General features: G+C 42.8%; 1 protein-coding gene across 3 annotated transcripts in view; it reads left to right on the top strand.

The window, feature by feature from the left end:
• The window catches only part of LOC118310062 (neurexophilin-4), a 93,682-nt gene extending 71,006 nt beyond the window's left edge, over positions 1 to 22,676 (top strand). For all 3 annotated transcript variants that reach the window (XM_035632829.2, XM_035632826.2, XM_035632823.2), the window contains one exon: positions 21,280 to 22,676. In XM_035632829.2, the coding sequence (XP_035488722.2) occupies positions 21,337 to 22,098 (762 nt within the window). In that variant the 5' untranslated portion in view covers positions 21,280 to 21,336 and the 3' untranslated portion in view covers positions 22,099 to 22,676. The remainder of the gene's footprint in view (positions 1 to 21,279) is intronic.
• Positions 22,677 to 24,703: the final 2,027 nt, after the last annotated feature.

Here is a 24,703-nt window from a genome sequence, read left to right as displayed (position 1 = left end):
AAAAACCCCCAAAAGTTCCTTCGCTTACCCCAACTTAACTGTTAAACCAGCACACTTCAGTCTTTGTGTTTAGTGCAAATTAGCAAATGTAAGTGTGCTACATTGTCAAACTCAGATGGCGACAGTGGTTAATGGTATTCCTGCGACGCAACGCAACGCACTGCCTGTCAGAGCTGCAACCGTTGCACGTTCATTCCTGTTCAGCTCTCCCCTCTGTCCTTCACCACGTTCACCGTCCACCTCCTTTGCTCTTCTTGTTTTCTAGGTATTCATTTTCCCTCTGTATTTTTTTCTCTGTCTCTCTGTGTTGTTGGGTGTTTTTCTTGTGTTCTTAGATAAGGTGTGATACTCACGTCTTGAGTATTGAGAGACCAGCCGAGTTGAGAGACCGTCGTGTCCATCGTGTTGGCCTGCTGAGTCACATAAATCAAACACATGCACACACAAGGACAGAAAGAAAGAGATTAAAAAGATATCGGTGAAAGATTGATTGCCGTGTTGCCTTGTAAAATAGAGCAGCCAGGGGGAAGAAAAAACCAACATATAACTGTATATACATACCTGTGCAGTGGTCTGGTATCAAAAAATGCCTGTGTGGACCTTGAATGAGTAAAACCTCACTTCAGGAAATGACACACACCCAGAATTTATGGTTTAGTTTCCTAGCGTGAACATCATTCTTGTGATCAACTTGAGGACTTAACCTTAGAGTGATATCAAAAATGACGTGTCCACAAATTTGTTCCCACGTAATTGTGTGCTCAAGGTTTATCACGTCTTACAAAAATCCCATCGGCCAACGCCATTTGTGTCTGACTGGATGTGCATTATTTGGAGATTGCCAGATCCACTACATAGAGATTAAAATGAGATTTACTAAATGAATGTTGCTGATAAATGTTTTTTGTAATTTTATCCGATGTTTAATCCGAGACCTTTGTGTCACCCATATCAATTCCGTAATTCACATTCCTCCCCCACTTTTTTTATTTTAATTCTAAATGAGATGCGCTACCTGCTCCACTTATTAATCTTTTACTGGACACAGATTACAAAAGGTTTTGAAATGTAATGTGCGTGTTTCTGAACAGTGTGTGTGTGTGTGTGTGTGTGTGTGTGTGTGTGTGTTTGAGACCACATTAATAGGTGGTATCTTCATGCACACTGCCGCCACAATGATTTCTATTTTGGCGAGAGTTGATTTTCATCTGTAGTAACAAATGCTCTTTGTTGAGACACCACCCTCCCATTTTCTTTTACTTCTTCTGATGTGGCAAAGATTAGATTCGGTTGCCAAATGGTTTAGTTAATGATTTCATTCCTGTTTTTTTATTGCAATATCAAACCCACGTCTCTCTTCCCATTCACATTTCCGGTGTTGTGGAGATTGCATTCTCAGCCAAATAATTTCATACTTGTTTTATAGATTAGACTGAATGTCATCTCAGATAAAGAGATGCCAATCCTTTAAGCCTCAGATGTTTTTTTCATATGTATAAGCAATAGTGGATTTGTGTAACACTTTTGCTTGGAAATGACATTTCTTCCTTCTATTTTTAGGCGTCAAAAAAAGGCTGGACACATATTTGGCACATAGCTAATTAAATAATATACAACTACAATGCAGTAAATGACAAATATCCAATTCAAGCCACAACTTCATTAAGTCAGTGAAGTGGATTTGATGTTTATTCAACTTGAGTGTTTGTATGTGGAAACATTTGAATAGTTAGAAATGTGTCATCAGTTATGATGCACATCATACATAATTTAGTTTTTAAAGCTAAAGAGATTTAATTAACTGAATCAACTGTGCTATTTCACATTGCATCTAAATCGGTGCTGGTGTTCCTTTGGGCTAAATCCATTTATTTTATTAAAAGCAATGCTGAATAATAAATATTGTGGTTCATGGTTATAATTAGCTTTTGTTATAGTTGCCGTTATAATCAAACAGAATTTAAGAATCCATCTGCTTTGTGAAAATCTCTATGATGCATTAAAACTTGATTAAATAACAAATGTTTCAATAATTTCATTCTATCACAAGCTCGCCCTCCATTGTGGTTAAAGACGATGTGAGAGGAATTGTGCTGCAGTGTAAAATAGTTGAAAATTGGCTTGTCGTCACAACTGGTTTCACTTTTATATGATGCCGTGACCATCTTGGTTGACAGTTTAATCTGCAATATGTGTCATTCATTTAAATTCAGTCCTCTCCTTTTTTCTCTCAGTTAGTTTTGATAATGCCATGTGGCAGAGAGAGTCACTTTCTGCTCATTGTTTTTTGTCATTCATACCATGTTGTTCACACAAATTCTGTTTGATGAATGTTTAAAAAATATCAGTAAAATACTGTGAATTAAAGGAAAACTTCTATTTTTGGGGGTGTTAGAGGACCTCTGTCTTTAGGTTTTTTTTTTAAAATCCCAAACAACTGAAAACTATAAGACGCAAAACAAAAGCGCATGACCACATAGCCATAGATAATGTACAGCTTTAGTACTTATTTGGAGTAAAACGTTAACTGTACCTTATACTTTAAAAAAGCTTAGTAGGACGTTTAACCAATCAGAACTTAAAGACGAACCTTATCCCCAAGATAAAAAAATGTATCCAGTCAGAGTTCATTTGGGTGAGATTCTTTTTTTCCCCCCAATTTCTTTTAAAGGAAAAGGTCAATGTGGTGCAAAGGCTAAAAGTCACTGTAGAGAAAAAAAATCCATGCGGCGTTTCATTTCGTAGTATCCTCCAAACACAATTTTGGGATGATCAGTGCTGCAGCTTGTACAATGAGTTGTATGAATTTTTAAATTTTGGCTGCACTTTTTTACGGTAAATTGACTTGGTGTGTGGATTTGTAATAATTTTGGAAATGTGTCGGTTATAGTTTTTAATTAGCGGCTAATTGGGGTAGTCCAGAGGGCCCGTGAACAGCTTTACCAAGACCACAGACAAGTGTTTAAAATAAAGAGTGAGCTGTATTGACTTGAGGGTGTATTGGCGAAGCTAACAGAGTGTGTGTAGATTGTTGTTTGTGGGTTAATTGTCCCCCGGAGACCGAGCCAACTGTAATGAGACGATCTGAGAGGCTCCGTTGTCCTTCCCGAGTCGTTCTGAGGCTTCTGGAAAAGGGTGAGCGTTAGGAATGCTGCAAGAACGATCCATGCGATGACTCTGTAAGAAAAGAGAATGTGTTAGATTCATATTTGAGACGGAAGGAGGCGACGTCACAACGTGGTTTTAATTTCTCATTTCACTCCTCTCGCTTTTTGTCAACCTGGTAATTTTAAGTCACTTCATGCATCTAATCCACTTCATTTAGAAATAATATACTTTTGACTTTAACGTATTTATCTGCTAGAGTTACTTTATTTACATACAGTGTAAATATAGCACGTTCAGTGTACATATAGTTACATACATACTGTATTGATATGCAGTGGCCACAAAAAGTATCCAGAATTCTGTCACTCTTTGGACTCGTCTTTGTCTTTTTTAAATCAAATAAATAGATATTATACGCATCAGTCTGAATTCATTTGACAACATGAAAACATGTTTTTTTTATCAAAAATCAGAAACTGAAATTGAAGTAACAGCAGTACCCAAACCCTTTATTCCTTATTATGTAGAAGCTCCTTTGGCAGCAGTTACAGCAGCGATTCTCCTACTGCACAGATGGATTTGGGTAGTTTGTTTAATTCTTCCTGGCAGATCCTCTCGAACTCCATCAGGTTGAAGTGGAAGAGACGGCGATCTGCCAATTTTTTTTTGTTTCTCCTCTGATGTTCTGTGGGGTCGAGGTCTGAGCAGAAGCTACTTCAGCGTTATTTTGACTGTTTGCTTCGGATCACTGTCGTGCTGTGAGAGGTCAATCGTCGCCCCAGTCTCAGGTCGCATGCGCCCTGGAGCTGATTTTCCTCAAGCGTTATCTCTGTGTTCATTCTTCCTGCGCTCGACTCTGTCCAGTCTCCCTGTCCCGGCTGCTGAGAAGCCCCCCGCACAGCCACCGTCCTATTTCACCGTAGACATGTACTAGGCAGGTGATGCTCACCACACAGATCTCCCGAAAGAGTTCAATGTTTGTCTCATCGGATCACAGCATGTATTCCCTCATGTGGCCTCTGTCCCGCCCCTTTACCACAAAGGCCTGATGTATGAGCTTTCTAAAAGATATATTTTTACTTTGTGATTACAGGTTAATGAGTGTAAGTTGATGTGCAAAAATTGAAATGTTATCCAGTTAAAATTGAATCTACAAGACAAAATATGGAAAAGGTGAAGGGGTCTGATTACTTAAAACTGTGTAATCCTAATAGTATAAAAAAATTGTTTAACCTCAGCCAGCTACGACATGAAAATGATCCCAAACTAAAATATAACGGTATGATTTATAAATAAAAAAATCTGTCGGAAGCAATTTTTTTTCCTGCTTAGTATGAAATGTTTGCATCCGTAAATATGTAGAAAAAAAATATATTTGGATTGTTTGTCTTGGGTCGACTGGGTGTTAAATAAATAGCAATTCCCTCTTTCTGAATTACATTTGTGGCTGTTCAATAATGTGATAGATTTGCCAGTGACTGGTTTGCAGATCTTTATTCATTGCGAGTCAAAAATAATTGGCACTTGGATGTTCACAGTGTGAGTGTGTCTTGATGAAGTAAAGGCAGAGATCAGACTAGAACTCAGTGTTTGTTTTTGCTAAAAGCTTCAGAGTGTAAGATGCATAATGCCATTACGGATTCAGTCAGCGGAGGGGGTTGTCAGGAAGGACGGAGGGAGTGCCAGAGGAGGAGGGGGGGGGGGGGCAAGCAACAAAAAAAAAACTCTGCTAAAATTAAAAAATGCCATAAAATGAAATAAAGATGAGTGCTCCACTGGGCCACAGACGGAATATAAAAGACAATCCTGTGAAATATACATGGCTGGTTGGAGAGGTGAGCTGAATGCTAAGCTCCGAACTCTACCTGTAACCCACAACACCGGCGCCGATCCTGAGCCTGTTGATCGTCCCAGAACATTTGGGAATCAAGCCCGCCGCAGCAGGCTGTCCAACGGGGCGGCTTCCTGTTCACCGTGGCAACAAGAGACAGGAAGACATAGAACGGAAGAGACCAATTCCCTATATTTAATACGATTTGGTGTTCTTTCCCCCTGCCTGTAATGCCTTTATTATTGCAGATTGGCTTAGTGGTGAAAGGTATTGATTGTGAGGCAGAGCCCCAGCAGGGACTGAAGAGAGGGGAAACAGAGAATCAGGGTGTGGGCTTTTACTGGCAGGTGATTTGTATGTGTTTTGAAAAAAACAAACATGTTTTTCCCCCTGTGTGTAAGAAGTTATTTTGCAGCACAATTTATTCAAACGAGCAGGTTGCATTTATTTATTTGAATGAGCGAAACCAGTCGTGCTGTTCTCTGGCAAACTGCCTCTGGGAAATCTAACATTCACCGCAGCTTTATGGCGCATGTGGCAGAATGACCACTGAAAAACACCCCAGTATATGTAATATTTTCCAAAAGACGCCGCCTGAGTAAACGAATACAAAAAATAACATAGAAATGATTTTACGTCGGTTGATTTGAGTATTGAACGAGAGAAAGAGGGAGAGAATGAATACAATTCATGTTGCATATTGATTTGGCAGTGCAGATAATGATACTCAACACAGAGCTGCACTGCTGCTCATTTTAATCCCACTTAGGCCCACATGTATTACAGTGGGATATATCATTGTTTTAGTCAATCCAGCAAATCCCTGACATGTAAAATAATGAACCAGCGAGAGAACAAAGCAAGAGTGGGAAGACATATGGAGATGACGAGTGAGTGATTGTGTTCTTGTTCCTATTCTTAGCCTTGCAGTGGGGAGGCAGCAGGACTAATGATGCTTCCTGACCTTAATGCCTAGCACTCAAGGTCAGCCCTCCACTGATGCATCACGGGCAAGGTGTCCCGGACTGCCGAGGAGCACTGCCAGACGGAGTTTGCTGTTGTTGTTTTCTTTGACTTTGCCCCAGAATCCATCGCTGCTGCTCCTGAAAGAATAACGGATACAATCAAAGACCAGGCAGTTTATTCGGCAGCGCAGCTCCGAAGAAAACCACCAGGTCTTGTTCTGCAAGTTACACAACCCAATTATCCGCTGTTCCTTCATGTCACCGTGTGCACGGACCGATTTCACACTAATACTGATGGAATATAATACAAGAGACACAAAGGATGTAGGATTTTCAAAGATGCAGGGGAAGTTATAATTTAACTACACAGTGCTCTTCAGTCATTTACACCTGGTAGCATCTGTAAAACCTTTACCAAAGGTCTAGAGTCATCTGGCGGCTAACTATGTTTCACCCTTTCAACCACCGTTACTATGGCAACAAAGTTCAACCGAAAGCAAAAATGTTTGATTTGTTCATGGTCAAAAGTCAACACCTACATAGTTGAAGGTATTGTGGCCGACTGTGGAGGTAGTTCAGTCTCAAAGCACGAGTCTGAAATGAATGATGACTCACATCACAACTTCTGTCTGAACTCCCCAGTCTGCATGTCAGTTAAAATCCAGCAGAAATTACATGGAAACTGACGTCTTGCGTCATACACACAATTCAAAAAATTTGGAAATATGTGAGGTCGAAAAAACGGGAGAGCATCGAGTTGTAGTTTAACTCCGACATCACGTGTCATTGAGTCGTGGTCGGTCAGTTCGTCAGCAGCTTTCTAAGTAAAATGTATTTTATTGAGCAGAGGCTTGTGGGTTTCATGTCTTGTACAATGTTGAAGTGTACTGGCGAAAAAGGGAGAGGGGCAAAAACTGAGAAGCCGATGCCGAGAAAGATGCAGCCGGGGAGCAAGGCTAAACGTTGACTGGAGGCAGGGAGAGGCAGCCTGTCTCCGTTGCTTGGATCATTAATTTGTATTCTAATTAGCAGGAATGCCACAGTTGGAATGTGACGCATTAGTAAGGACGTGGAGCGTGTGTGTGTGTGTGTGTGTGTGTGTGTGTGTCCGGTGTCTGTGACCTGCCCTGGCTCCAAGTCTCCCAGCTTGTTAGAAATGACAGATTGACGCTCCCCTGCACCCTCGTACCCACCAGGCTCGCCCCGACCCGCCCATCTGCTCTGGACACGTGCCAGGTCTTTAGACCCATCTTGTGTTTAGGACTGTGTGGGCGTATGTGTGTGCGTGAGCGCGCGTCAAGTCGGTTCACTTTTGTCATTTTTGAGACCGGTCGGACTTAGTCAGAAAATTCTAGTCATGCTTTTGTCGCATCCATCATCTTTTTGTCACTGCGAATGCCAAGGCTGAGATGTTTCTGTTGATACAAGCTCTTTTGCCATTTAAGAACATATTGTCCAGACGGATGCGCTCTAACCAGAACATCGTGTCATCGACAGCTTTCAGTAAATCCATTTATTAATTTTCTTTTGATCAAAATCACAAAGGACCATTCGCCGGCTGCGTGAAACTATGAATTCAGCGGGAAAATGCGTAAACTTCCCACCCACTAACTTTCACACACACAAACACAAAAACAAACAGTGCTGTGAAAGAGCTAGAATTGAATTCAGGGGTCACTGTTCATTTCCTGTGTTTTTTCTCACTTGTTGTGGTTAGAACGCTTCTGCCGAGCTTTTCATCAGCCGTCCCCTGATTTTTAAAGAGCCAGACGGTGCGGAGAGCGTGGCCTCCCGGGGGCCTTAAAACATTCATTTAGATAGTGCCAATATCCAACCTTCTAATATGTTTCTTCTGGACGTATCTTTAAGGAAAGAAGAAAAAAAAAAAGGAGGGAGAGAAATGTATCAGTGTTGATATCCTTTGGTCAGTGACATCACATTTATAAAGTGTGTGTGTGTGTGTGCGCGCGTGTGTGTGTGTGTGTGTGTGTGTGTGTGTGTGTGTGTGTGTGTGTTTGTTTTCACCGAAGCTATTCCAGTGAAGTGTCTTGCCCGGGGACAGAGGAGAGCTGTCCCACACGGTAATTGAACCACAGATCCTGCTGGACTATTAGTCACGAGTCTCGGTCTGTCCGCAGCCTTTATATCGCTGTTAAATCAACACGAGCAGTGTGAATGAGAGCAGGTCAGAGGTACAAATGCAGCGGTCGCGGCGTCGCCACGTTTTCATTTCCTTTTTATTCAAAATCTCTCGAGTTCCTCGGTACCTGAGGAAACTTCGGGCTTTTCTGTTTGCGGGAGGCACAAATCTAGGATAACGGTTTGTCAAGCATCAGGGATTTTGCCGTATCGTTTATACCGAGCTGTCCATTCAAAAGACAATTATGGTTCACTACAGCTATGCTGTCAACATTAAAGACCAAGCACTTCATTTCAAAAAGCTATGCTTGTTGTAGCACAGTTTTCCTTTTCCGATGAGCGATTATTAGCTACAGTACGCTCCTGGTGCACTAACTTTCAGCTTTAGCTCTAACTAAAGTCATTTAAAAATCGGATTACAATCTGTGGGTAGATACATAGATAATCAGATTATTGATCCAGTGAGGAAAATGATCAGGTCTTAATCGATCCAGCCAGGGCTTGTCAGTGTCTTTCCTCCCTACAACAAGGACCTCTGAACTTTGGGATGATTCTGTTTCTTTCATTTTTTCCATTGGGTTCACAGATGTGTTTATTTAACTGAATAGTATGTCGGTGCATGTTTGCAGTCAAGCAAACGATGTTTGTTAAGCTGTGAACGTGCACATGTGGGTGTTGACAGAGAGTCGAAAACAAAGTGACCGTCCCCGTCCAGCGGGGGAGGGAGAGAAAGAGGAAACACTGCTGTCCTCTGAAGTGCCTTCGGGGCCCGGTGGAAAGACGGTGGCGGGCAGGCGTACAGAGATATGTAGGTGTACTTACTCCAGTGGATGGCATGACACAAATAACTGCAGTGAGTGGACACAAGTTTTTTTTTCCCGTGGAAAGACAATCCCGTGCTTCTCATTTTCTGTTCATATCTGCTCTGATATTGGCTCTCGGAGTGTGAAACCAAGTCAAATGATGGAGGAGCGCTGTCTCTGGAGGAGGGCGAGCAAAGGGGAGCGAGCGAGGGAGGGAGGGAGGGAGAGTGCGAATGAATGCTCCGGACAGTCGTGGATGAGCAGAGACATTTGACAGCTTCTCTCTCTGTCTTTCTCTTCTCTCTTTCCCTCTCATAATATCACCGCTGCTCTATTCCGATTCTATTCCTCACCAGCGAGGATTGGAAAGTCCAGCTCACACCAAGCAGTCGTTGGATTTGACGAGGTTTATGTCTACGGCTTGCACCCGCCCCACATCTTGTGGCTCGTCCTGTGGAACAGAATGAGAGCAGGGCCGCTGGTCAGCACTCTGCGTCCAGATGGTGGATGTGAAAGATCCCAGTTAGGGGTCCCAATGCTGCGTCCTTGAAGCTGGGTGATTTATACTCTGGCAAAGGCATCCGAAAGGCAAAGGGGGGGGGGGGAGTTACTATACATTATGTGCTCATATGTTTTGTCTCATCCTCACATACACCATGTATTATTTCCCCTTCGTTTTAATCTAATTAGTCTCTGAAAATCAACCGGGGATTATATTTCGATGCAAATAATGCCGCAGCAACCTTGTCACAGTAGCAGGTGTTTGTTTTGTGCGTGTGCGTGACCTTGAAGTGAACAGGGGAATGTCGTCGTGCCCTGCTGCCAGCATCTCTGAGGGGTTTTATTCATTGGCACCTCCCACCGCTTTCTCTCCAATTAACTCTGCCATCAGCCCCGATGAAGACAGTCTATGAATACCCCACTCAGCCTCACTGGGCTCGGGCTATGGACACATGGAGAGCATCCTTCATAGCAGGGGAGGGGCAGACATGGAAACGCTTAGTCTCTTTATCTTTGTCTAATCACCCTATCACATCCCAAAAGCCGGCTGAATCCCGAACCGGGGAAAACTGGGAGGCTTGGGCTCTGACAGCAGGATGAAGGGAAAGTAGAGAGACGGAAGTATTAGGCGCCAGGCACAGTTCAGGCCATGCGGAGGTTTGTGTGTGGATGGACAGATGTATGGGTGGATGCTGGAGAATGAGGAATTAGGAGAAGGAAGAATACAGGATGGGATGTGATGAAAGACAGGGAGGAAAGCACCTGGATGTGGTTGTTCAAATTCAAGGGGCGCATTGCTATCACCAATGTGTTCCGCCCTTACTGCTGTTGCCTGCAGCAGCAACAGAGTGGCAGTTACCCATGGCACGAGAAAGTTCCTCACCTGCGCGCAATGAATCCTGGGATAGCTTTGGGCTAGGAAGATCCACCTGTTGGATCCTTCGCCGCCCGGGAAAGGGAAGGACGCATTTGTCGGCCGCGTTTAAAGGAGCCTTAGAAATGCGGCAGCTGAGCCACGCCGCTTCAAATGTAGCCCCCTGAATTGGGACATTGCCATAGTCGTGGGTGGAAAGGGGAAGAAATGAAAGGATACCAGGAAGAAGGGAATAAAGTGAGTAAATGTGAAGATGAAATGTGAGAGTTAAGCAAGGAAGGGAGTATCAGGAGATGACTCCTGCACATCCATGGATGTGCTGATGGGTGGAATTACTGAGAAACTGGATGACAAGAGGAAATAATGATAATGATAAAAGAAAGAAAGGATGGAGTTTTATATTTGTTAACTATTAGGAAGGAGAGAAAGGATGAAGGGTGGAAGGAGGGAGAAGGGAATGGATTAAGTAAGAAAATACAATAGAATCAATTCTTGTAGAATTACACTTGAAAAAAGGCACGGAAATGTTCAAACCTCAATAACCAAACTGGAATATGTAAAAGCTAGTTATTAGGCATAAGCGCGCAGGACACAAATGAAGGCAGACTGGAATGAAATGAGATGGGTTGTAGGTGGTGGGACTGCAGGTGGCTGGAATAACAAAAGGGAAAGCGAATGGAGGGAAAAGAGAGAGCAGGTCTTTATTATGGCGAGTAACTGACACGCTGGCGTCGCGCTCAGTGCCAGTCCATCTGTCATCCAGCTCGCCTACTGATGAGCACTGGAAACAAATCTGAGGAAGCCAGGCTTTATTTTTCCGCCAGGGTGACTTTTGGAGTTGTCACAGGCCCATGTGTCCCACCGTCCCTCCCCAGCAGACGTCTCTCAAGCTCAGTTTCACCCACTGGGAATCTCTGCCTCGATCCCGTATATTCATTATGCACAGTCCCCCCCCCCCCCCCCTCCGTCGTCGTCGTCTTCTTCTTTGCCAGTCCCTTGTGTTTATTTGATTCCTCATTTATATCAAATGCTTCTGCTGTTATACGTGTTTGCGGAGGGAGTGTCTGTGTGTGTGTGTGTGTGTGTGTGTGTGTGTGTGTGTGTGTGTGTGTGTGTGCGTGTATATGTATTTGCTTGATAAGTTGCAAAATGCAGAGGGCATCAATCACTGTCACTTAGCTGCTCAACACGTCGCTCATGCTGCCAGAGCCTGAATACCCAGAACCTCCCCCAAACCTCTTTTCTTGCTTAGTCTAACCTCAATGAATTTCAAACTCTTTCAATACATAAATCTATAGGAGGGGGAGGACCGGTGATGGAAGAGGGTAGGGGTGAGGGGTTTGAGGACAAGCGCTTTTGTGCTTTCCGCAATCCGAGTCAAATATATGTTTACACGTTTACAAATGAGAAATCCAGGAGCGCCACGTCACTCCTCATATTCCCCACAGCCATGGCGGCCCGTCCGCCGTTGCGGCCCCTCCCCTCCTCCGGCGGCAGACTTCTGCAACAGTTATTTAGATGGATGATTAAAGTTAAGGCACAGCCAGCGAGAGTCTCACAGCCCCTCGTTTAAGGAAGAATGGGCGAGTTGTCATCTTCTGATGCATTGCCTGCCACCCTGCATGCAAACGAGACGCCGTCAGACCACCGATGCCTCCCCGCACCTTCGCCACTCCCTTCCTCCCCAAAGACTTGTCTCGGGTGATTGATCAGGTGCTGCTGTGGCATCACTGGAGACGTGTGGGAAGTCTGCCCACCCGGCCAGCCGGGGCGAGAAAAAAAAACACTCCGGCATGCCGATCCGCCGTGATCAGTAAGATAGGGCGAACAAGGGAGGAGGACGACCGCATAGCTTGATCTATGGCCACTGAAGTCAGGCTTCAAATGACTTTATAGATAAAGCATACAGCAGTTTGTATTAACTTTCTCCGCTGTCCACCTGTGAGCAGACGACACAAAGGGATGTCGGCAAAGTTGTTTGCAGGACATGCAATTTAAGGAGAATCGAGTTGAGTAATTCACCAAGAGGTAGTTTTCCAATTTTCGTTTTTGTTTTAATTGATCGATATTCTAGTTGAATTTTCTTTCTGTCTTTTATTTATTCTTCCATGCATTGTTCAACCAATATCCACGTTTTCCGAAGTGGGATCCGAAATGGTCTAGACATTATATCAGATGAATGTTAATTGTTATGTCTTTGTAAACTTGATAACAGCGTTGAATCAGCCTGAAATCACAGCAGATCCTCTCACTGTTTAAAATGTTTCCGCAAAGCTCACAGTTTTCGTCACATAAACTTCCTCTGAGCTTTTGCCGACATGCGAGATGTCATGATGGCGTCGGCAAGGGGTCTCGTCTTAACTCTCAGCTGGTTGCACAACTGGTTTTGTGGATTAATGATATCGGTTTTTAATTTGGCTTGTACCAGATTTCTGGCTGATTTCACCTCAGCCATCTTGCTCCGCTGCAGATCTCATTAGATTAAGAGTATTCCACAACCCTGGCAGGGTCACAAGTCAAATACCTATCTGTTCAATAATCCCAATTTGTCCAGTACCACAAGGTTTTTTGGTAGATTAACAAAACCCTCCTTTACCACTTACATTATAATTCAACTCTTTGCTGTCAGCTGCTGTTTGGCTTTCATCCTTTATCATCATAATACAGTGCATCTAAAAAAACAAAAACACCATACACTGATATTTTAAATGGTTGTTCATATATTTTAATATCTTTAAGTTTCCTTGAGTATTTAGGTGAGGCCTTTTTTATAGACTTTTAAAAGCCTAACCCTCCTGCACAGGCTTTTGTTAACCTTTAAGTCACGTGCGAGTATGATCTATGTGCAAGTGTATCTGAATATTTGTGATACATTTGTATAACTGCCACCCGAGTTAGAGATGATGTATACATATTCAGCAGCCGGTATGCGTATGTAGCCTTCCTGAGGTCAGTCTGTTAGTGCTTTTCTTTCCCAAAAACTAGAAATAGAACATTTAATTATACATTCCGTCCAGTTTATTGGTTGTGGCTGGCCTCATTCCCTTCTCCGTTGCGACTCACTTCACTCGTCTCCTCGTGTGCACTGGAGACGTTTACATCCGGGGGAAAAAGAAACAGTGAAGATCATTCATTTTAAGGAATAGTATTTGATGGAACAGGTATCCTAAATTAAGCTAAGCTGCTGCTCGTTATAGTTAGACATTTATATTTGATTGGGCAGTCTATTTGGTTGGTGGGAATATTGGTGCAGAATATTATGCTGTTCTATTTAATGTTTAGCCAGGTAGTAATTTAGCTTTTTTCAGTAGTAAGAGTGAGGGTAAGATGAAGCCAAAAAATGATTCCTTAACCTTTCTGACCTCTGCTGACCTCTCCTCTCTGCCTCATCTGGGTCTTTGATGCTGACCTCCTGCCAAACACCCTGTGGCCGTGTGACTTCACTCGTGACGGTGATAGGTATTAAAAAGGCTTGATGTATCTTAACATTGAATACAATTTTTTCCACAAAACCTTACTTATCTTTTTTTTTCACTTATAAGATTGATGTAAAAGGCTATTGATTAACCATATATCTCAACCGAGAAAGAAAAAACACATAACATAGTCAACTCACTGGGCCAAAGCATTAAAGACAAATATGGAAAAAATGTGTCTTCATTGGTTCTAATGAGGCACATTTTTCAGTTTTCTTACTGCACACGTGGCGCATTGCAAGCCCGGAACGAAGAGCTCTACATTTCCCCCGTCAGTCCAATCTTAGTGGCATCTGCAATATTTTGCAATATTGTCAGCATACAACACTTAAGCCAGCACACAATACCATCATAAATCCTCTTATGCAGACCTCAAATGGCAGAGTACTGTTTCACTTCCTTCTTTCTTTTCTCTGTCCCTGTTTCTCTTTCCTCAGTAGACGCTGGATCCAAACAACACTTTAATATAGTTGTATTTGCTTTATATGCTACGAGATGTTCACATATGCAAAAAGTAAAAGATTATTTTAAGTGAAAACTTCTGCTCATTATCGACCAGAATACTTAAATTTTGCCTGATGCATAGGAGGAGCACTTTATGATTTCTTTAGCTAAAATAATTCCAGCGCTGAGCTGCTCTTCTTGAAACAATATTACAGATATTACTTCTCAAGAAACCCCTGATTATTCTCCACGGGGTGAAGTGATTCTCATTTTTTGTCTTATTGCACTCATAATCTCACTGTGTGTCGTATATATATTGTCTTCTTACCTTTTCTCTGTTCTCGTGCACTTTGGGCTCATATTGTCTTACAGACGTGCCTTCTCTACACTCGTTCTCTTATTCGTTTTCTTCTTCTCCCTCACTGTGTTATCTGTCCCGGCTCCATTTCCTTGCTCCCTGATACTCCCTGACTCAGTTGCTTTCATTTTCATGATAATCCAGCGACACCACTGGACTGCGAAATAGCTTTTACCCCCCTCTCTCTCTCTCCCTCTCTCTCTCTCTCTCTCTTCCCCCCCTACTGGTTTATCTTTTTTCCTTCTGGCTTTATTTTGCTCTTTGTAATTAAATGTCATTTTCAGTTCTCCATTTTTTTTTTTTCTTTTTTGGAGGAAGGCAGAAAAGTTCCTTTTTTTTGTTATACAGCGAGAAAAAAAATTGGACATGACTGAGCCACAGTATCACACTACTACTACTACTACTAATAGCACCGATATGTTCGGTAACAGTTCAACTTTCTCTTTCTTATTCCTCTTTTACAAATGAGCTCCATTATTACAGCAGCAATAAGCACTTTTTACAATTCCAAAATGTGCTTTAACCAACACTGGAAAGGCTTCAGCTTCCATCACATCCAAAGTGTCTGTTGACAGCTCTCGAAGAAATGTAGCCCAGGAAATTCTTATTTTCAGTCACGTCCTTATCCAGCAGGATCCTGCCGCGTTCATAAAGCAGGTGGGATTTGTAATCCCTGGGATGACACCTGTAGGTCTGCCCCGAGGTGCCACAGAGGGGCGTCAGTGATGTTACAACGGCTGAAAAAACGTCCAGAGCTGGATCTTTTCAATGCAGCGCCGGTACTCCGAGCTCATTCTGGATAAATTAAACAGAGTTCGTGGTACGGTTTGTGCCTATATGCGGTGAGGTCAGCAGATTTTAAATTTCAGAGCGCTGAAACTGGATCATTTCTCTGTCACAGAGGAAACGTTGATTTGCAGCATGAAATATAATCGTGTGTTTCTCGTGATTCATGACATCCATTCATATTGAACGTATTGCATGTACAAGTCGCACCACATTCAACACTGTACATCCCTGGGCCCTTAACGATACTCATGCCAAATGTGAAGCCGATAAGATGAGCGGTTGTCAAGATATGCGAGACGCGGACAGAAAGACAGAGATTCCATGCTTTATTTTTAGATACTCTATCTATACTGTAACCCGTCTGAAACCTGTTTCCATAATACAGTGAGCTGTTGCCATTGTCCTGCCACCTGCTGGTGCTGATCTACCAGTTAGAAGAACTTTTCTAACTATCTGCCGTGTTATGTGATGGTGTCTGCTCTTGGGTCTGCAGCCCTTTGTTCTACGAGAGCATTTCGCAGATTGTATCCACACTACTGATTCATTCAGTACCTCGAGTCTGATGACCAGGTGAGAGCAGACATGTGGATCAACTTGGCAAACTGCGAGTTTCACCCTCAGGCCCAGCTCCATTACAACAGACCACAATCGACCTGTTGATCTGGACTCCAAGATGATACCTGATGGCATTCCGTTGTTTTCCAGCAGCAAAACTGTGGTGACCCTCATCACATCCACTTCACACTCAGCTGCACGGCAGAGCGATAGTGGGCACTGATCATCACGGCCCAGTGGACCCAAAACCACATCATCTGTGGAGATTTCACCAAATAAAACTCTGATCCTTTCACTCGCTCAGTAAGTTATTCAGTTTTTCCTGGATTTTCAACAAATGCTCATTCCGCCGTATGAATGGTGTGGCTCTAATTTGTGGAAAATTAATCTTTGAAGTTCATAAGACAGCACTGGACTTTAAGAGGTTCAGCTTTCAACCAACACTTAAGAATAGTGGAGATTTGTGACATTTACCCTTTTAGAAATGTAATAAGGGTCTTCAAAGTAAAAACTAATGTGAATTCAACTTTTCATCATCTCACCCTGAGTTAGTGTCCCATGACTGCTCCCAAATACTCGTATTCTTCCGGAGGAAATCTGAGGGTAAACAGCTTCTAATCACAACAAGCTCTAAAGCAGAAGAAAACAGAAAGTAAAAAAACTCAGTGGCTGTCGTCAAAGCCTGTGGTTTCGTAGTGCGGTGGGAGTGGAACTGTACATTTGACTCTTCTCCGTGACAGCGGATCAATGCAGCCCGGAGCGCAGATAGAAATGAATTGATTGTCACCAATAAAACTCCAATTAAACAAAGGAACAAGCCTGGGAGTGAGCGCCGAGGCAAACGGCTCTCATCTTCTCATCAGTCCTCGGGGGGTGGGGGGGGATGGAAGGGCGGGGCGGGGCGGGGGGGAGGGCAGGAAAGGGAGTCAGATGTGGGCTGGAGTGCAGGGTCCATTTCCCCTGAATGCTCTCCGCTATCAAGGATGTGTGGAAGTTACGGATGGATGTGAGAGTGAGTGGACTGCAGACGGAGGGCCGGTTACCCGATAGACGGAGAGTGTGAAAGACAGAGGGCAGATACGGAGGTGCTGCCATTGATCCACAGCCTTCGTAATGATGAAAAGAGATCTTAATTGTGGTGGCATGTGATCTATCAGGTTTCAGCAGTCAATTCTGGAGCTCATCTGACCTTCTCTTACTTAATACGTTAGTGTGAAGCCTCCTCGCTGCACAGTCTCCCTTTCACTTTCTCTCTCTCTCTCTAAACCCTTTTCTATTCGCCTGCATGTGAGTCTCGTCGTGAGTCTGTCACTTCCCTCTCTCCGTGTCTGAGCTGCACTCATAATCTGCTCACAGAACAATCCCTGCATTTCATACTTGCATGTACTCCCGGGTAGGTTATAGGCCTCCCCGTCTAAGGATGCTTTTTTCCTCATATGAACTTCAAAATGAAGTTAAAAATGATTAATGTTCCCCATTCCTAGAAAATGTACAAGATCTCCTTACTCTCTCCGCTCCTCGTCCCACTTCTCCACTAATAACATTTTCTTCACTATCTCCCTCTATCTCCCAAGCCCTGTAATCTGATTGTTCTTTCTGTGATTGTGCTGTTATTGAATTGCCTGTATCATACATATGTATAAGTACGCCACAATACTTATTGCATCTACCCCTATGATTTCCTCCAGCATCCTACCAAACGGGGATCCCGCACCTAAAGGGAGGAAACGTAAATGCCATGTAGACACGTGTAAAAACTTCACTGTGGGGAACTCGACTGGGAGCCCTGAATGGCCAAAAGTGAGAACTCAAACTAGTCGAGTTCCCACTGACATTTACGTTAAGGTGATTTCTACGGGCTGAATGGGTCGGAAAATTACACATTCACATTTATTTAAGTTTGGCTGGCTCATAGTTAATGTGATAGTCGACAGTGTAACGGTAAAATCTTTGTAGTGTGTAACTGACATCTATGTACATCATGAATCTAATTTTCACCAGCAATTTCATGAACTGCTCATTTTACCGTAAAATATTCAAAGTGAGATTCTTAGCCATGCTAGCTGCTTGGCTCTTTGGGCAGGGTAACGTCAGTTGTTCGATCCCCAAGGATTGCATGAGATCTTTCATTTAGACATTCGTGGTCCCAGTGGATGAACTCGAATGAAATTTCATCCCATTTTTCTGATACACATTTGTGATCCCCCGACTCTCCCTCAGCAGGTCATGTTTTTTGCTTCTCCTGTGGAGTAACTCAATCTGTACTTTGTCAGCTGAATTATTCGCACAATATTCTGTACAGACGTTGATGTTTCCCAAAAGAAATGTATTTTGCTGACTTAGGTTATCCCCTGACTTTTCCTCTACAGTTGCAACATGAGGTTGACATTGTCTTAATAATCTGGGTACTTATTTTCATAATTTTCCAGTTTACATTTAACAAGCTACGCCACAGTTATTCCCTCACAGTGGTGGTGTTTTGGATTCTTGAGTCCAGAGCTTGTGGTCAGGCCCATTAATCAAGTATGAAATGTAAGAATAAATAATACCAAAGGTGGACATTGAAGCCAAAGGACGCAACATACAGTACCATTATATTTGTTACCTTTAACCTGTGTTAAACTTACTGACATGAACTAAAGTACATGTCGGTATGGGACTAAAATGTGCTTTAGGGAACATCATCCACCAAAAGGCATATATCATAATGTCTCTTTTCATTAATCCTTATCTTATGATCATGGCAGTAACAACCCTTTATTCAAGGCTGACTGGTGAATTACAAATGCTGCAATTTACACTTCTATACAACTGCAACTTATGAGCCCAATTGACTTACCCGGCATGTGAATGAATTGAATCGACTATGTGTTTTACTGTGTGCTTGCACCTGCGTGTGCTTCATCACCTCTTCATCACCCCCAACAACATCCCTCTGGCTATCGCTGCAAAAAAACGTACTCCTCACTCATTGTAAAATAACTGAATGGAGGCTGAGGCGGAAGGAAAGCGTGAAGCTGTATTTTTCAATCAGTCAATCTGTCGCTGGTTTGCGGCAGCCTGATGTGACCTTATAGCAAACATCCGCTGTTTGGCAAAAAAGTCTGTAGCTTATGGATTTCACGTCAAGAGAAAATATCAGATATTTCTTCTAACAAATCCTCACCCTTTAAATGGATTTACTGTCAAGCACAAAAAAATTTCATATTTATGCTAATAGAAAGTCCATCTATTTATTGGTTTCTGTTGGCATTTTATTACTTTCGTGCCACAGAAGAAGAAGCCCTCTCCCCATACTCATCTTTTTCCAATCAGTCGATGTTTGGCAAAGGTGCTGACTGTGTACAGTTGCCCCCCCCCCCCCCCCCCCCCCCCCCCCCAGGAAAGACCGACCTCAGGCCCCAACGTAAAATCATTTTTTGAGCCTCATGCAGTTGACCCTGAAGGTCAGGCTGAGGTCCATGGTGCGATGTTGCTGCTGAAGATGGTTAAGGATTATGATGATGGTGCTAGTTCAAGCTCTGTGCCATCAGCTCGAGAAGTGATTAGGACTGCACCAGCGGAGTGTTAGCCTGACAGATGGCAACACATGGAGCTAGCTGACAGCACTGCTGACGGCGCATTCACAGGAAGTCCCCATCTTGCATGCGCCGTACACTTTGTTTGTTGCTGTACGTATTCTGTTGTTTTTTCTGCCATCCACTGTATAATAGTCCTACCTGTCAAAGTCGGCTCACATCACCAATTCACAAACTTAAAAATTGCAAGACCGCTGCATATAGGCCTCCTGCCACGGCCACAAAGGGAGTCGCTGCCTGGGGGAAGAAAAAAAAAACCCCGTCAGTGGTTCATTATCCCAGTCAGTGGTCATTAATCACACATTTCTTTGTTTTGGTAATTCATTCCTTCAGTGGTCAATAAATGTTCAGTTATTTTCTCCTCAATCAATCTGATGAGGAGTCGACTCTGCCGCCATGTTAATGAATGGCCAACAGGAACAGATATGTTAATTGAATGACTGAATATGTTAAGAGCTGTATTGAGTGCAGTGCTGTTGCCACTGCAAATAGCAATGTGGACTTGTTATTAGGTTTAGTGATTGATGAAAGATGAGGAGAGCTTTGGCACAAACCTGTCCATTCCACTGCCCTGTACAGGAATGAAGAGAGACAGAAACTGTCCCTGCATGACTAAAGTCTGATCCTGTACTTGTTTTGAGATGCTTTGCCTTCATTTTTTGGTCTGACAGTTTTAAACTGTATCAGAAAGCATCCTCAGGGGAAGCACATGTAACCTCTCTGAATAGTTGCAATACTTCTTCCTGTCACTTCATGACATCTTGAAGTGTGTGTGTGTGTGTGTGTGTGTGCGTGTGTGTGTGTGCGTGTGTACATACATACATGCATATGGATGGGAGCATGGCAGTAATGTGATTAATGAGACATGAAAGAAAGAGGAAGATTTCCTGTCAATGAGCCACGTGAATAACCACCTAGACTGTGGATTAAAGGCGGAAAGACGTCTGAAAAAACAAAGCCTCACATCCATTACCTAAAATGAGATGTTGTTGTTGTTTTTTCTCTCCAGTGCAACGCTGACAACAAAATTGAAGTGTGTTAATAAAAATAGAAGGACCTGTTTTCTTGAATTCAGAAGATGGAACATTGCAACATTTAAAAATTTGGATGAAAAAAGATTAAAAAAAAGGTACAAATGATCTCTGCAGAAGAGTGACCTGTACAGCATTTCAGATTATGATAATGTGTGTGAAATTAAATGGGATATGATGGAATTTTCCCTGAATATTTGGTTTTATGGGCAGCCGACCGGTAGAGGATGTGAAGCTACTCTCGCCCAATGTCAGCTGGGATTGGCTCCAGCCCCCCCCCCCGCGACCCATAAGCCCTTTTCAATTTTACCTGTTTTACATAGAGTGTACACTTGGTTAAGGTTAGGGAACAATCAAAGGTCTCTCACCTCTGTCTCAAAGGTAATGTCTGTAGGAGATGGGAAACAACCTCTGGTTTCCTGTGTCAAAGTCAATGTTTTGTTTACCCAACCATCCACCCTGACCTCCTTCACTACAAGGACTTTGTGGCTCCATAACAATATCATACTGTTTCGCTTTTGCTCCTGATTGACAAGAGTCACACAAACCTAAATTACAAGTTTGGCCTGTGTCCCATCTTCTAACTTGGAGAAGGATGCGCTTATGACCTATACCACAGCGAGCCACCAGGGGGCTAGATGTTTTGGCTTCACTTCTGGGAGCTGTCATGTCATCCAGCTTTATACACGTTTTATTGTCTTTGGACTGAAATGACTGATGCTGTTGTTTTCTTGGGATGACTGGTCTACTGGAATAATATGTAAAAAATAAATAGCCTACAGCAGTTTTGTTAAAGTGCTTCTTCTTTCTTTGTCTTTCTTCCTCAGGTCCAAGGGTTGGAGAAGCAAGTGGACTTCTCAGAGTTGGGCCAAGTGGGGTCGGTGATGAAGACTCTTCAATATGTCTACGGCGGAGGTTCAGTTGGAGGAACGACAGGAGGAGTGGTTAAGCCTCCATATCAAACCCGAATATTCTCCACCTCCATCGACCAGACACCCATGAAATCCAAGCCACCCACTTATAGTTTCTTTAACCCGTACGACACAACCCGAAACCAGTCCCTGCTCCTGGACCAGACAGGCTACCGCTCTAAGCGCAAGCCCTCTCTAAAGACGTCCATGAAGACCAAGAAAATCTTCGGCTGGGGCGACTTCTACTTCAATGTCAAGTCCGTGAAGTTCAGCTTGTTGGTGACGGGGAAGATCGTGGACCACATCAATGGGACGTTCACTGTTTACTTCCGCCACAACTCTTCAAGCCTGGGAAATGTTTCGGTCAGTATCGTGCCACCAACCAAAGTGGTGGAGTTTGAGGTCCTCCAGCAGCAGCAGCTGCACCCTCACACCCAGCAGGATGTCCAGATCCAGGAGACCCAGCAGTCCACCGTCGACCCCAAAGAGACAAAGACCTTTAACTGTCGGGTGGAGTATGAGAAAACCAACAGATCCAAGAAGCCCAAACCCTGCCTGTACGACCCGTCTCAGACCTGCTTCACAGAGAACACCCAATCCCACGCTGCCTGGCTCTGTGCCAAACCCTTCAAGGTGATCTGCATTTTCATCTCTTTCTTCAGCATCGATTACAAGCTGGTTCAAAAAGTGTGTCCGGACTACAACTTCCAAAGTGAGCATCCTTACCTTGGATAAGTAAGTGAGACTGAACTGATAAGAGGATAAAGAGACAATGTTAATGACAAAGATGATGAATATAATGATAAAGATGGAAATGATAGTCATATTGATTACAGAGAGGATGCAGGGGACAGTATTTTTTGCCTCTAAAACTGCTGTGAATTGTGGATTTTAAACAAGCATAATCAGAGTTATGGATGATAAGGATATGACTGATTTCTCTGAATTATTTTCCAACTTTGTATTTGTTAACTTCTGTTTTTATTTGATATTTTTTTCCTGTAAATAATGTACTCAAACCCATCACACTTATTGTTTTTAGATATTTGTTTCTCAGTGTTATTACTTTTTTGCAGTTGGAGATTTCATTTGAAAACAGCTGGAATCAGTATTAGGCCCCTCCGAGTACAAAGTGAGCCTCTGAGGCGGCTGTGTTGTGCCATCACTGTATGGCAGACGTTATTTAATGGTAGAGTGACTGTTAATCATCCTCTCAGCGCTATGTTTCAAACCCTGGATATTAAGAGAGTTATATGTATGAGAAATGCTATGCTGGATATGCATACAATATACTGTATGAAAAAGCACATTAAAATCTCTTAAACTGTATGTCTCTTACTGTGTGAATGTGTTCTCTCTGTCAGGGCACAAGCCGTGCAGCTTGTTCATGTTATCTCACTCAGCAGGGCCACCATTATGAATTAAGTTAAATTTCACTGTGATTAGAAAAGCAAGCCCAAACGTTCCGTGAAAATATGTAATTTTAATTTTCTGAAATATATTGAATGAGTTTGAGTGAAACATAACATGAGAACCCAACTGTGAAACATTCTTAAGTTGACGGTAAAGTTTGACTCCTTGTGGGGGAGTTGGTATGTACAATATTAGAATCCCTGAGAGGTATCTGATATGATTTTTAATTACGTATACCCTGAAACTGAAAGGAGAAATATACTATGCTAAATACTATATTTGAAGTAATATGACAGATTTCTGTTTTTCCTGCACACTCTACTCGGACAGTCTCCTGCTTCGTTCGTCATATGAAAATACGTCAAATTTAGCACTTTGAGATTGCTTTTAACAATGAAAAGTGCTCTATAAATGAAATTAATTATTATTATTACATGTGAACGGCAAACTCCAGAAAATATCCAGACCCAATTTTCCAGATTCCATTTTCCAATTACAATGCACTGAATGAAAATATTTATTCTTGCCTTTAAGATTAGGACGCCAGTAAGGACGCAGGTTCTTTTCCTCAGAGCTCCTCAGGAAGTTGTCAACACCACTTTGGAGATAACGGAGGAGAAGGAAGAAGCTTGTGCACTGAAGCTCCTAATTCGTTTTTCTGGCTCCTAGCGTTAACCAGCGGCAGCGTTAACATAATGGCTAACTCAATGCCAGCAGCCTGGCGACTGTCCAAAGCAGAAATCAACTGTAAAAATACCAGTTTGAGCAAATAACCTCGAGTTAAACGTCCGGCAGTATTAATAAGTAAAGAGTTCAAGTCTGAAAACAGCCTTTGTGTCATTTATGCAAGAAACACAAGCTTATGGAAAGATACAGCAGGACAGTGTCACATTGCAATAAAATTCAATTAACTCAGCCAAGACTAAACAATCTCACCTGGAAACAACCAACCCACTTCAGACTAACTCAGACTTCCTTTATTTCTCCCTCAGAGTCACTGGCTCTTTGCTCACAACACTTCTGCTCTGATGATAATGGTGCTCAGAATTTCATTAGATAACACACACAGTCAATGCTAATTGAATCTTCATCTCTCTCTGGCTCAATACCCTATTATGCTGTTGATCAATGACATTGAGATGGAGGTCCAGGGAGGTCCATGTATCTTGCGCGAGTTGCCGAAGACAGTCCGTACACAGATTGATGGAGCCGCCGCGACCCAGATTCTCTGGAGTTCCCTCTCTTTGTTGCACAGATGCTCTGCAGTCGTTCGGTGAAGAATCACCAGATAAGTTGTTTGTGATCCTTATGTGCGTCTTTGTGTTTGACCCCAGGTGTGAGGACATGTTTGTGTGTGATACATATTTTCTTTTTGTATGGCTGTGTGTTTCCCAGAATTTTGACTGAAATACCTAATAAAAATAAAAAAAACTACACAATGGCAAAACAATGCTCATAAGCTCACGTAGGATCACTTGACACATTGATCGTGTGGTACATAAACAGTTTGTGAGGGAAGACAAGATGATCACCATCTCCCATCTCTCTCTGGTGGAGGTACCGCGGCATGTCCCGCTTCATCGCCACAACCAGCTCCACACATCATCCCCATGTCGTTGCTGCAACAGGCGGTGATGAGGATGTTTGGGCTGCTTCTTCCCAGGTTGCACCACCTTAGGCCAAAGATATGTTGTCTGTGACATGTCTGTCTTTTTTGTGTTTTCGTTATTAATTATCTAAAATTCTGTGGGCTATCATTTGTGTCGCCAACAGTTATTCTATTTGGCATTAAATAACTAAGTTGACATCTTCACCATTTATTAACCGTCCATTAAAGTCCAGATGGAAATGTTTTTTTATAATCACAGTTATTGTCATGAATTTGATTTGAATTCAAATGAAAAGTCACATACTTTACAACCCCAAT

Source organism: Scophthalmus maximus, chromosome 6 (assembly GCF_022379125.1).
Source record: "Scophthalmus maximus strain ysfricsl-2021 chromosome 6, ASM2237912v1, whole genome shotgun sequence".
NCBI lineage: Eukaryota > Metazoa > Chordata > Actinopteri > Pleuronectiformes > Scophthalmidae > Scophthalmus > Scophthalmus maximus.
This window is presented reverse-complemented; position numbering and strand designations above follow the sequence as displayed.